The sequence below is a fragment of the Poecilia formosa genome, unplaced genomic scaffold, assembly GCF_000485575.1.
Source record: "Poecilia formosa unplaced genomic scaffold, Poecilia_formosa-5.1.2 Scaffold132, whole genome shotgun sequence".
NCBI lineage: Eukaryota > Metazoa > Chordata > Actinopteri > Cyprinodontiformes > Poeciliidae > Poecilia > Poecilia formosa.
Window position 1 is genome coordinate 326586 of NW_006800071.1, and position 14186 is coordinate 340771.

At 37.8% G+C, this 14186-nt stretch overlaps 1 protein-coding gene across 1 annotated transcript in view; it reads right to left on the reverse strand.

Moving 5' to 3' along the window:
* Positions 1 to 910: 910 nt before the first annotated feature.
* Positions 911 to 14186, reverse strand: part of inpp4b (inositol polyphosphate-4-phosphatase type II B) — a 199620-nt gene continuing 186344 nt past the window's right edge. The window contains exons 19-22 of the mRNA XM_007561971.2: positions 13932 to 14029; positions 13061 to 13173; positions 9439 to 9593; positions 911 to 1102 (exon numbers count right to left, since the gene is read on the reverse strand). Of these exons, the coding sequence (XP_007562033.1) occupies positions 928 to 1102; positions 9439 to 9593; positions 13061 to 13173; positions 13932 to 14029 (541 nt within the window). The 3' untranslated portion in view covers positions 911 to 927. The remainder of the gene's footprint in view (positions 1103 to 9438; positions 9594 to 13060; positions 13174 to 13931; positions 14030 to 14186) is intronic.

Consider the following 14186-nt stretch of genomic DNA (forward strand, 5'->3'; position numbering starts at 1 on the left):
CTTAAGTAACTTGCTGTTGTCATGGTTTTTCTGAAGCATTTCCAAACCAGCAGATCAGATAAATCACTCTCAATTAAAGTCCAATCAAACATAAACTATAAAGATTAAAGGACAAATCTTTATAGGTCTGTTTATAAGTTTATAAAGAGGTCTGTTTATAAGTCACATTTCAATTTTCTGTTTCTTTTGGACCTTTTCTTTAAATCACTTTAACGTGTTAAAGTCAAACTTTTACTATCTTCCATTTAAGGTTTTGTTCCGTTTCATAAATTATGTTTATTATACATCTTACCAGACGTTTTGTGAATATTTGCATCATTCACATATATTGCATACATATTTTTAAAGGATTTATTATTTAAAATGTTCTGAGGGTGAAAAACTCCAAACTATTATTTTATTTAAAAATGTCATGTAGAAAACTGTACACACTACTTTAATGATCAATGGAAAAATCTTTAATAGCATACCAATAATCAAATCCCTTGATGGTATTTTGATGATTTATCTTTAGTGATGAACTCTACAATTAATTTAAAACTATAACAAGAAAATATTGCTGTTGTTGATGGTTTCAAAGTTTAGCACCCAGTCAAATGTTTTCAGGAGGAAAGAATGAGCTGGAGAAAAGTAGGGAAAGTTAGAAAGCTGTAACCTAATCAGTGCTGACAGAAAAAGCGTGAAATAAAAGAATGGCACCTCTGTGGATGTGGTTTTTTCTTTGTTCTGACTAAATGAAAACACAAAGTAATTTATTTTTGTTAACTAAAGTTGTCAAGTTAAATTTGGCTTCTCCAGTCCAATCCTGCACCCACTTATGCTAATTAGCCGTTCGCAACGGTTCTTTAACAAAACCACAAAATCTCAGGAAATAAGCAGCAGAAACCAGAGGGACAGGCGCTCACAGAAATGATGTTTGTTAGGATTTTATTGATATTTTGCAAGCAGAAAAACAAGACTTAAAATGAGCCACACAACCAGTAAGTGGGAGCTAACAAGCAGCAGGGCAATGGGATAAAAGTGTCGCGACGCTGGTTTGTTTTCCGTCACGGCACCGGCCTCGGGGTCCTCCCAGTGCCCAACGTCTCCCTGGGAAAGCCGACTGCAGAGACGCCCATCAGAGGGGAAACAGAACGGACAGACAGATCAAAACGCTGCAGGCCTGGTGCTGTCTGAGTGGACGTTCTGGCCCTAATTGATTGGTGGAGAGGCTTGGCGCGCGGGCGCTAGGACACCCACTCAGACAGACAGCTATTAGCACAGACTGATGGTTAGAAAAGCAGCAAGAGAGAAGCATTCTGTGACAGATGGAGCGGATGTGAGAATCATGCTCAACAAGCCCTGAGCTGTGACCACACTGCAAAAACACAAAGTCTCACCAAGTATTTCTGCTCTAGTTTCTACTGCAAATATCTGGGCACACTTGAAATAAGACAAACCAACTCACAAGTAACTTTTCAGCAACATATAGGATATTGTTCTAAGTAAATAATTCATATTGATGAAAAATGACTATTTCTACAGGCAGATTAGTTCACTAATGGAAAATATGTCTTGTTATGAGTGCAATCATCTGCCAGTGAAACTCAATTTTAAGGATTATTGACTTAAATACCCTTCTATATCTGGCTGAAAAGTTACTTGTAGGTTAGTTTTGTCTGATTTTAAATGTGCTAAGATATTTGCACCAGAAATCTCACCAAAAATACTTGGTTTTGTTTATTGCAGTTGATGTGATGATTGGACCGGACCGGGGTTATGGATGAAGGAGGCATGCAGATTAAAATGCAGGAAAAAAATATCAAGCCTGAAACTCAAACGTGTTAATAAACCCTTGGACTCTCTGTATAATGAAGACCAATTTCTTGTTTTAATTTTTAACTACATATATAAAATAGAAAATTTGCTGTCGTTAAATTTTACTGAGCTGTGGTTGCTTAAATTCGACTTTGACCTGTAGCACAGAATCTCTGTTGGTTCACATAAACATAACTCTGCCAGCAGAGCTTAAAGTTTTTTGGGGGATTTTATCACAGAGCAAAGCAACTTCCTTTTCAGATAATCAGCACCTTTGAACCAGCTGATTGATTTCTCAAACTACGATTTTTAACAAAGAGTAGAGACATTACCCATCATGATTTTACCACCAAAACCTTGTTTTTGGGATTTTTAACTGATAAACAGAATGGGAGTCCGAGCATCAGCCCTCCACTGCTGTGAGGTCAGACATCCCCGCCCACATGACTCCAACAGGCTTATCTGTAAACTGATTTGCTAACTTGTAGTAAATCTGTGACACTGTGTGGTGCAAGAGTGAGCTAAAACTGTCTGTTATTTACATTTTATTCCATTGCAACCACAAAGTTCAATCTATTTTTTTCCTCAGACTTTGTCGTAAACAAACACAAAGTAGTGAACAATTGTAAAGTAAAAGAGAAATTAAGATCAAATAAAGGTTGCTACCAATATTCAATGACTCGAAAACAAATTTCCTAATTTTTTCCTTGAAAAATATAAATCAATTGGATGTAGATTTGACTTTAGCAATGCTGATGTAAGATATGAATATCCTTTGGCCTTTTTAAGTCGTATCTCTTACTGTATTTTTATGGTTGTTGTCCGGCTGGAGTTAGACCCTTTGTCCTAATTTTAAGTCTTTTACAACTGTTATAGGTTTCCTTCCAGGACTGTCCTGTTTTTAACTCCATCAACCTTCCTATCGATTCAGACCATCTGCTCTGTCCCAGCTAAAGAAAAGCATCTCTCCAGAATGATGCTGCCATCGTGCTTCATGGCAGTAATGGTGCATTCTGGGAGATGTCCAGTGTTCATTTTGTCCACACTTTGTGTGCGTACGCCAGAAAATTCAGTTTTGGTCATATTTTACAGGAGAACATTTTTCCACATGGCGGCACATTCCCACTACATGGTTTGTGGAAAACTATAAATTAGATTTCATCTGGCGTTCTGTCAAAATGGAGTTACTAAGAGCTTCCTGGTTGCTCTTCTGATTAGTGCTGCATGGTGTGTTTGCATGTTGTCGTGTTTTTCCCAATTTTTGGACAAGTTCTCTCTTATGCTTCAGATGTTTTTTAAAACCTGAACCTGCTTTAATTGTCTCCACAACTTTCTCTTTAAGTGCAATGAAAACCTTAAAAAAAAATAATGGCTGGAATTTTACTGAGACTACTGAAGGTAAGTTGGGTTAATTTTATTTTGTGGTATCAGAGTAAAGGGGGCTGTCTACAATTGCACACCACACTTTTCAGATTTCTGTTTGCACAAAATGTGACAGCCATGTATGGCTTTACTCTCACTTCACAATAATCCAAACAGTTTGTTGATCTATCAAAAAATTCCTGCCTTGATGTGACAAAAAGTGAAAAAGTTCAAAGGGTGAGAAGCCCTTTAAAAGACACTGCGTATTGCGTCATGCCAGATGTAATTAACTGTTATGACGCAAAGCTTTATGTGGTGTGCTTTAAAACTGAGCTGCTGTACGTCACCGCTGAAGAAACACACCTGCAGCTCCCAGTGAACCAGTCCGTCCAGTCTGATAGCAGATGAAAATACAGCCCTCTTTCCTTTCCAAAACCATTTAAACTAATCCTGTCAGAAAATTAAGAAATTAATTACACTCTGACTCCTTTTTTTTCCTAAATACCTGCATGGGTATCTGCAGGGGCTGCAAACTAAAGCTTTAAAGTGTGAATGTTTGTTTTCTTCTGAAAAGTTCCAGTTTGACATCACCGGCTGCTTTATTATCTTTGCTACCTACCGAGTGTATAAATGATTTACAGACGTGATAACGATTGGCATGCCTGGCTCACATGGTGTGGCCGCACACAATAGGCAAAGCACGTCTTTAACGGTAACTGATTTTTGGTTCCATTGATTCTTTCTTGCTTTCCTCTCTTAGGTTCTGGAAAGTTGTGACTTCTTGGTCATGCAGGAGATAGCAATGCTAAGTGCCTAAACAGAAAGCAGGTGGGTTTTTTCTCTTGCTTCTACTTTAGCTCTCATCCAAAAAGTGTCTTCAGTTCTGATCAGGGGCTTGGTCACTCAATTAGAGCTGTTAAGGTCAATGACAGGGTGGGTAAGGTCCTATTGATTTATCTGTTGTCACCTGTGAAAAGCAAACATGTGAGTTGTGTTAGTCATTTGCCTCTCGAGGTGAATGGTTGCAGATCCACCTTGAAAGATGAGTCAGGCGGCTCTGCAGGTGTTAGAAAGTTGTAACCTGAGGCCACCTGCTTTGCATAATGTTGGTTTTTCAAGCTGAATGTGTATTAGATTATTTCAGTCCTTTCTCTTACAACATGACTTCTCTGTGCAAAACGTTCACTTTACTGTCTTCCTTATAGTTCACTGGTTTTTATGGAATAATTCTGTTTTTCATCTATCATTTCTTAGACACAGCTGAGTGTCTGTAGATGCCTTAATGTACGCCCAGTCATGATATGCGTTTGTGTAGAGAGCTAATCACTGACAGTTCATGTTACAGTGGGCAGTGAGTCTCAAAGTCTGAGTACTTCAGTGTTGAGGCTTCAGTTTCTCTCAGTGTGTGTTAGACAGTCCAAAAAGGTAACTTGTTGTCTCCATTATCACCAGGGTGAAAGTAGTTTTAGATTCTTGGGGTTACTAGCTCTTGAATTGCTACAAAGTAAAGCTGTATGTCCTTCAGCTCACTGGCTGCAATGTTGACACCTTTTGATGCCATGAGACCTAAATCCTGAACATCATGGCATGGAGTGCATCCCAGTTTTCCATGTCTGGCATATAACCATTCATTTTAGCTTTTAAACTGGTTCTATCGATCCTGTGTCCAGACAGAGGGATAATTAGTAGCCTAGCATCATGACCTGTTTGTTCTGAAGATCCTGCAGCTTCCTCTTCCTAACATGGCTCCTCCTCACCCTGACTCTCACACTGACAGGAGGAACCACAGAGCTCTTTAGGTTACAGCTCATCTTCTGAAGTTGGGATATTTTTCCTCCAACAGGTTCCAGAGGAATCACCTCAAACCAGATGTTGGACTGGATTTTATTTCACTGTCATTTGTGAATGTTAGAGTCTCATTTTCAATAATGGAGCTATAAAGGTTGAAAAAGGTTATAATTTTGGAGAAAGTCTCATCAACATCAATATTTCCACTAAATAAGAGGCAAAAAATTTTGTTTGATAGAGGAAAAGCCTCTGAGGCTCTGAGCTCAAAGCGAGATGCCAGAGACAATAAAACTTTTTTTATTGCTACAATTAATTTAATTTCACATAATTATCGCAGCAGAAGCCATTTGTTTCTTAAATACTTAATGAAACATATTTACCGTGTCTGATGTTTGTTATAAATGACGTATGCTCACAAAGAACGGATAATTAGTCCAAGTTTGTCGTTTGTTGAACGTTCAGAAACTACAGCGGCTGTAAAGAGCCACAGCAAAGGTAAACAAAGGTAAAACAACCTGAACAGGTGATCAACTCTAAACCACTCCTACCTTTTTACTCTCTCTCTCTCTCTTTGTCATTTACTGCCTGCGCTCCACAAGCCGACCAGAGATTACGTTAAAAACATTCAGTCCGTTACGATATCAGGTTGTCATTAATAAGCCTCCCTGAACACAACGGCAGTTGATTAGTTCATTTTAAGCTCCTGCTCTGCTCGTTATTTTGGTAACCGGAACACACAGAACTGTGCAACATGTTGAAACAATAATTACTGAGATTATTATTGTTGTTGGGTCATTAATTTGAACACTTTTTTGATTTTCTTTTGGTTGTTGTTGTTCTTTAATAAAGTTAGGAACGTTTTAAGCGAGTCGGAGGAGGACGTGCTGCTCTCAGCGTTCAGTTTGTCATCTAATGCCGAGATCGACTCAAAACCTTCCGTCATAAAGATCATTCTTAGGCTTGGAACCAGATATCTACACATCTAAAACCGTGACTACATGTTGTAGTCCTGTAGTGTCTCTGTAGAGACCATCTACAATGGGTGAAACTGGGAAGACCTTTACATATTCATGCTTGTTTTTCAGTGAATATTTCCATGTCTACACTGACGGTACCCAACTGACAAGTGACCTTAATCCCAAGGACAAGTCCAGACTAGGTAACATTATTGAACGCCTTGTGGTAATTAGGAACCGGTTGGCATAGATGTAACGGATATTATTGTTTTTTCCAATGTAATCTGAATGTTTCCAGTTCAGTTTGTCAGCCTGTCCTCCTAGATCAAGCCCTCTTCACTGCACCTGTAAGCTAGACAAGCACATTATTTCACTAGGTAAACCAGTTATTTTCATTTCCTTATTATAAATAACGCATATTCCTTATGAGAGACCTTCAGACTGTCCTCATTTACACCCGGTTAGATAATTGCGGCTGGGTCTGTAGGTTTGACAGGCTTGGTCGGTCCTCTGAAAGGCCCTTCACAGGCATCCGAAGGAGAGATCATATTACACCAGAGCACTTGATTGTTTTAAACCAGTAATGCACTAAACATTGAACACATAATTAGTTCAAGCAGTTAAAACCTTAATTGATTCAAACATAATCAGTGCTTTGGAGTGGTTGGGAAGCTCACTAATCTTAATTATCCATCTGCTCTGTTGTAATCCGCCGTGACCTGAAAGTTAAAACTTACATTTCCTTCCCAAACATTACTGAACCCAAGCAAATTAAAATTCAAAGGGCAAGCTTCTTGCTTGTTAGTTCAGCCACTTGTTTATTGTCTGATCGCTGCAGAGTGCACTCAATGAAATACAAAATCACATTGCTCCCCAACATTATGTTTCATTATCTGAGGCCAAGAAAATGGTCAGTTTTAAACAGCTGTTTTCAGAATCGCTTTTTGTAGGCAAGAATTTCAGAAGCAATTTGACCTTCATGTTTAACTTTGCACCGATTGTTTAGAACCAGTTTAAAGGACTTTCAAACCAGATGCAAATCCTTGGTGTGAAGGCCAAACAGCAAACTGTTTGGTCTTCACACCAAGGATTTGCATCTGGTTTGAAAGTCCTTTAAACTGGAGCATTCATGCATTCATAGGTAGAAGAGGAATTAGCCACTTTGGAGTTAATTTGTTGAAGAAAATCATCAGCAGGGATTTTTTAGAAATAAGCTGCAGATGTTAGTGCTGGGCTGCAGGGAAAGGAGGATTCATTCAGTTCCTTCAGGGTACAAGTTCTGCATACGACTAAACCTGCACCGTATAACTGTCCTCATCCAAACTACAAAACTTTTGTGCCCACATTCTTAACAGCTCAGAATGTAAACAAATCCTTTTCCATCAGATATAATGCACACTTGCAAAAACTATTTCACTTCATGCACACTTAGCTGAGAAAAAAAATCATAAAATAACAGACAATTTGGAGGAAAGACATTGTGATGATGTCTAGACTGGGACTGTAGCTGCTGGTAAGTGTGGATGAGCTCAGGGAATTATTAATCCATGTAAGGGAAACATGTTGTTCAAGGCCGTTGCAAAGTTTTAACATTCCCTGCTGATTATGGAGTTAAATTGGCATAAAGTTTGTTTCACATTTATTTTCCAGTTTCAAATCTTTTTCTCTTTTGAACAAACTGCAGCTCCACAGCAAATGATCAGCACTTTATCTTTTAGAGGACAGACTGATAAAACAGCTACAGACCCAGATTCATCCTTGATTATGAGTGTTTATGTGAGTGTTAATTCCTCCTCCAGTCGCTGCGATCCTAAAACTTTTCTCAACTGAGCAGTAAATATCAGCCATTTAGAAACAGGGTCTAGACTTTATGGACTGTGCTAAATGGAAAACAAGTTTAATGATTAAATGGATCATCAATGATCAGTTATTATCTCTGAAGCATTTAATAGAAAATATATGTATAGAATAAAGTTTTCTTTTGCAACTGTGGACACAAAATTAGATTATAAGCTCTCCTTTTGAGTTTTTTATTTGACAATTTTAGGCTGAGATTAGCGTAAAAAAAACATTTTATTAACGTGGTGCACAGAATGTGTTTACGGGTCTAACCCAAACGTTTGGTCTCCACTGATTGGATTTTGTGCTTTTTTAACTGGTGAAATCTCTTGTCGTGCCACCAGCCTGCAATCAGCAGGTTGACCAAGTGGATATCACAGGTACGAGACATGTGCATGTCCCAGATTTTTCTCAAACGGATTTATAGTTGAATCTTATCAGATCTGAGCAGACGTGGATGTTTACCCTGCTGGCGTACACATATGCAGGAGCCGACAGGAAGAAGCATGGCTGACTTTGAATGGATGGAGCAGATGGTGGAGGAAAAACATCTGATGGTGATAAGTTCTTAGGAGAAGGTGCAGAGGAGATGTTTTTGATGGATGGTGTGGGTGCAGGGTATTACTTTAAATACAGATGCTGGCAATAACATTTCTACTTCAGGTTTATTGGATTATTCCTCCAACCGGCCAAGCTTCAAATCAAACCAGGTGATTATTCTGACTTTTTTAAAGTTTCAGATCTTCTCCTGCATCTTTAAACTGCTACAGTACTGTGAAAAAGTTTTAAATCATAGCTTATTTCCAAATAATTTGGTCTTTTAGATGATTTTGATTAATTGGTTAAAAATCTTTGACTACTTTTTCTCTAACTTACTTTGCGGTACTAGTACTTCTTAAGTATTTCCAACATACATGTTTTCCTCTTTTTGCTTATCTGTCACATTTCAATGTTTCAGGCACTAAAACAATTATTAATATCATAAAAATACAACCTGAGGAAATACATAAAGCCATTTTTATATAAATATTTATATCTTTATATATTTATTTATTATTATGTAAGGTGAAAAACAATGTATACCAAAGCGACCCTCTGAAACCTAACAACTGGTTGTGCAACATTGGTGGTAGAAACTGCCGTCAAGCAGCAATGAGTCTTTTACCGACCATAATGCTGCCACCACCACATTTGACTGTCAACATGTTTTTCTGTTTTCCAAAAACACTGTGCTAGTTTTAATACAGAAGCAATAACACACACACCTTCATGGTATGAAGTATTGACTCAAAACAAGCTCCTATTTATGCCTGAAATGTTTCATGTGAGGTAGTTTTGATTTATTTCAAGCGTACTAAGATATTTGCACTAGAAACTAGATTGAAACTGCTTGGTAAAAAATTATGTTTTTGCATAGAAATTGATGAGGACCAAGAAAGTCTGATCCACAAAAACGAAAGCTTTAAAGCTTTTCCACAGCACTGTCAGTGGAAAACTCCTGGTTTGTTGCCAGGAGTTTTCAGGAAACCTGAAACTGAAACTTGTTCTCTTGAAGTTCTGAAGGTTGGAGAGATTTTATCCAGTTTCACAGAGCCAACCCAACCTGCCTGAGCGCCGTCCTGTGCCTCGTCTGGAACCAGCGCTGGTAATACCTCACTCGGTGAAGTGGGAAAACCTTTTGTGACTTGAAACTCACCTCCGCATGCAGTCCAGCGCCCGGACGAAGAAGTCCTTGCTGAGCTGGTGTTCGTCCCTCAGCAGGGCGCACTGCTCTAACGTGACAGACATGGAGGTTCGGTCTTTGGCACTTTTACAGCTGGTAAATCGGATTCCGTTCAGCCTCCGGCAAATCTGGCAAGATGTGGGGGTGAAATTACATGGATCATTACAGCAGAAAATTACACATTTTTAGTGTAATAGTAATTTCTCTTGGATGGATACGTCTTGTTCCTGTGTTCTTTTGTTGATGTTGCAACAAGTCCTGCAGTGGTAGAGTAACAGGTCTGATGTTCATTTCTTACATCGATGTCATGATGTTGTGTGGACTTGTTTCTCCCAGCAGTGACTAAAACATTTCTGTGATATCAAGCCTTAGGTGTGAAACCATTTAAATAAAATACCAGACAGCGCTGGATTGACTGATGTTTAGCTTGTTCCCTGCCTGACGGCTGACTGAAAGAAGGGCGCTGCACTTTTATCTTGGATAAAAAAACCTCATTTTTATTTTTTTTTTTACATATTGTGCTCATTAAAAATAAAGGCAGAGACAGCGGAAATTAAAGAAGCGCCACCCATCACTCGTAAGGCCTTTCTCCACAAGCCTAGCTTCAACCGGTTCTGCCGCTATCTGCTCCAGACAGATTTGTGGTTTTATGGAGTTCCATATTTTTGGCAACCCTGCAAGCATCACATCTCTTGGAAGAACGGGAATTCAATGAAGAAGCAAGAAACTGAGCAGCTCCAGTAAACGTCCTCTCAGAGTTTACCAGAACTACATAGTAGTTTATTGTGATGTTTATGTTATTCTTTGTTCGGGTTTTTCTGTTTAATAAAGTTCATGTGTGGATGCTGCTGTACATCTTTTGACTGCATGAATCCAAAGGTTGCAAAAAGTGCCGCAATACAGACAGATTTGTACTAAGGGAGAAACTGCAGGTTTTTGTCCGATCTCCGATTATCAATCTTTAAAAAGCCTGACCTGCCGATTCTGATTTTTGTCAATACCACTTTTCTCGTCTGAAATATCATTTAGTATAACAAGAAAGTCATTGAATTGGAAACAGTGGAGTGACTATTGTTACCTGTAAATGTTCAGACATGACCAGGTGGAGACCTGGTGGCCTCATGACAGAGCAAAAGAGAACAGTGGCTGATTTTTAGACCTTTGCCAAGGTAGACAAGATCGGCTTCACATGTAAGCATCAGCCGATTGTCTTTAAGGCTGAAATAAATATCAAAACCAGCACCCAAAGTTCTTAAAGCGCAGAGTGTCGATTCAATAACTGGCTAGGAAAAAGCATCTATATTAAGTTTTCACTGTTATAAAACTAAAGCTGGTAAAGCAGCTAACGGCAGGCTAGCAGCCTGAGCAGATAGCCCAAATAAAAATACCAGTTATGCCAGTTTTAAATAGTTGTTGCTCTATTAAAAGCAGGACTTCAAATAGGTAGAAAACATGAACTGCTAACAGGTACAACCAAGGGGGTAGGAACGAGTCTGTCATTGGGGGGACGCATGCAGGCTAACAGATTCTGAAATATTTTATTGGTCAAAAGACATTTTATTATTGGTCAAAATGCATTGATATAAATTGACTTGTAATTGAACTGGTTCTACCTCTTTCTAAAACCAAAGTAGAAAACAGCTCATAAAATAGGACTCAGCAGTTTTAAACTCAATGCAGCAATTTGAACAACAAAAATAAAATCTAAAAAACAAGTTTTGTTCTTCTTTAACATCTCTCTACATCAGTGCAACAATTTGATCTACAAAATAAATGAACATGATACTTTTCACATCTGACATCTTAGCTCCTCACTGATAACTCAGTCTCACTTTCCAGCCCTGCATTCAGTAACTTACCAAACATGAGCCATAAAAAACACTGAGGCAAAAAGACTAAATGTTTTTTTCCTCCTGTCATTTTCAGCCACAAACATTTAACTAAAATATCTACAGATATGTGTTTCTGTCTCTGCCTCCCTCTGACTCTCTGCAGCCTGATGCTCCTGCATGGATTCATGGATTTACAACAGACACTACAGTAATGTACAGTGTCAGAATGTGAACTAAATATATAAAAGTATGTTTTTATCATGCAGAATGAGAATTTAAACAACTTAATTTTCAGATGGATACATTATTATACATCTCAACTCTATTTACTGTGTAGCAAAAAAAAGCACGCGAGTGGAAGATTTAAAAATTCTTCACAACAGCGGTGAAATTATTGGGGGGGACGAATGTGACTCTCTCCAATATTTGGGGGGACATGTCCCTCCCGTCCCCCCCACTTCCTACGCCTCTGGGTACAACGCACTTTGACCAAAATGTATTTTCTGTTTATTTCTATTAAGAAGCTGTTTTTAGTGATTATTTAGAATTCATGTGAACAATTGTCTGACTTTGTGAAAATACATTTTAGTTATTTTAAGTGTTATCTTAATAAAATTAACTTGGACAGCAGCAGTTTCCTCCCTAAGGTCACTGCTGATCCATCATGGCATCACGTTAACCTGCACCAAGAAGCTCCAGATCAGCAAACGGCCATAAATCCTTATTTTATAAGACGATCACAGTTGAGGATGATCAGTTAATCAAGTGAACATAACTAGCACCATCTGGGTGCTACCTTCACCTCTTTACTTTGACGGAAACAACAAGATGTTCTTTACATGCTGCAGAAACACAAAATCTCACCAAGCACCTCTGTCAACTTTCTAGGGCAAATACAACTAACTTACAACAACTTTTTTAGCAATATAGAGGAGCTTGTTTTACGTAAATAATCCTTAAAATTGAGTTTCACTGTCAGATTATTTTAATTATAATATGGGATAAAATATCATGTTCCAAGTGAAATAATCTGCAAGTGGAAATACTATTTTTTAAATCAATAGTAATGAATTATTAACTGAAAACAAGCTGCGGTGTCGCAAATAAGTTTCTTGCAAGTTAATTTGGTCTTATTTCAAGTGTGTGAAGATATGTGAACTAGAAATTAGATCAAAAATACTTGGTAAGATTTTGTGGTTGTGCAGCAAATCTTATGCAATCAACAGTACAATAAAAAAAATAGAGTGCACTCTGTTTTTAACATTCCAGCTTACTTTTAAAATATGTCCCAACACTTAGAAGTCTGAGCCTGATCAGTCTTTAAATTGAGAGGACAAAGCCAACAAGTCAAAGGAGGATACAGTGACAGCGTGAGATTGATGTGAGATTAAGAGATAACACTGCCAATGAAGCATTCACTGCAGGCTGCGGCCTGCGCTTCTCACTCACTTCTCACACAACGTAACTGCTACGACTTTAATATAAGTATCATAAGGACACACTTAACAGTTCTCTAGCACAAGGTAAACATCGCTATATAATGAAGGTCAGAATCCATACCGTGTTCTCTTCCAAAGTCAATCAATCTTGCTCAGATTGTTGATTGTCTTTGGCTCAGTGCCCTTTTAAGAAGGGAATAAATCAAGTGTAGCATAAGATTTGTATTTTTGCAAAAAAAAAAAAAAAGCCTCTGAAATCTGTCATACGCTTGAGAGAAAACTTCCTTGAGAGGAAGAGAAAGTTTGAATAATAACCAAACTCACAGTTCCAGCAAGCCACAGTATTTCAACGTTCTTCCTCTTCTTTGTGACTACATTCTGGCCCAGCGTTTCAAGTAATTCCTTTATGTCAGTCTGTGTCTGAAAACATGGTAGACCTGTTTGTAACAAAACAAAACCCACAGTCAGAGTTAAGAAAGCTCCAAACCAGAGGATGCATGCTGACAAAATGCCTAAATCCAATTCATGTTATATGTTTCAGTCTCTTCAGAGAAGTTTCTGATCCACTAAACAACAGTTACAGACTTTTCACCAAATTATTGCTCGTTAAACAAACTTTGTAAGTAAATTAAAGGAGGGATTAATAACACTGCAAAAACACAAAGTCTCAGTATTTCTGTCTTGTTTCTAGTGCAAATATCTTAGTACACTTGAAACAAGACAAAACTAATTTTTATCAAACTATAGGAGCTTGTTTTAAGTCAATTATTCCTTCATATTGACAAAAATAACATACTAGTTTCACTGGCAGATTATTTCACTAATAAGACATTTTATAAGTGAAATAATCAGCCAAACTAGCACTTCTTCATCAATATTAGCAATTATTGACTTAAAACAAGTTCCTTTAACTGGATGAAAAGTTACTTGTAAGTCGGTTTTATTATATTTCAAGTGCAAGATATTTGGTAAAATTGTGTGTTTTGCAGTGTATAAAGCTCTCTAAACATGTGCGCCTTCTGCTTCCTGTTTCTGGTAATAAATATTAACTCCATGCAGTCAGAAAAGGTTTTAGGAGATCTTTGACACCAGCTGTTTTACAGTAAAACATGCAGTGAATCTGAATATCTTTAAATTTGTGGTGAAGTTGCTTTTAGCTTGAAAAATGTGGCAAAACATATGAGTTGTCCCTTACATTCTAGTGGCACCTTTTCTCTTAACGTCTTATAATAGGCTTCTAAAATCTCAAAGTTCTTCTGGTTTATTCTTTCTTGTAGAGAGATATCTCCGAACCTGTGGGAACCAGAAGGAAAAAATATTGACAGAATTCAAGTTCTTTGACTTAAAAAGATACTTCAGACTTTCTTAAACATGGTTGTGTGGAGACACTAAGAGGAGACAATATCTATCTCATGGGAGATGAAAATGTCTTTTCTACTAAATTATTATT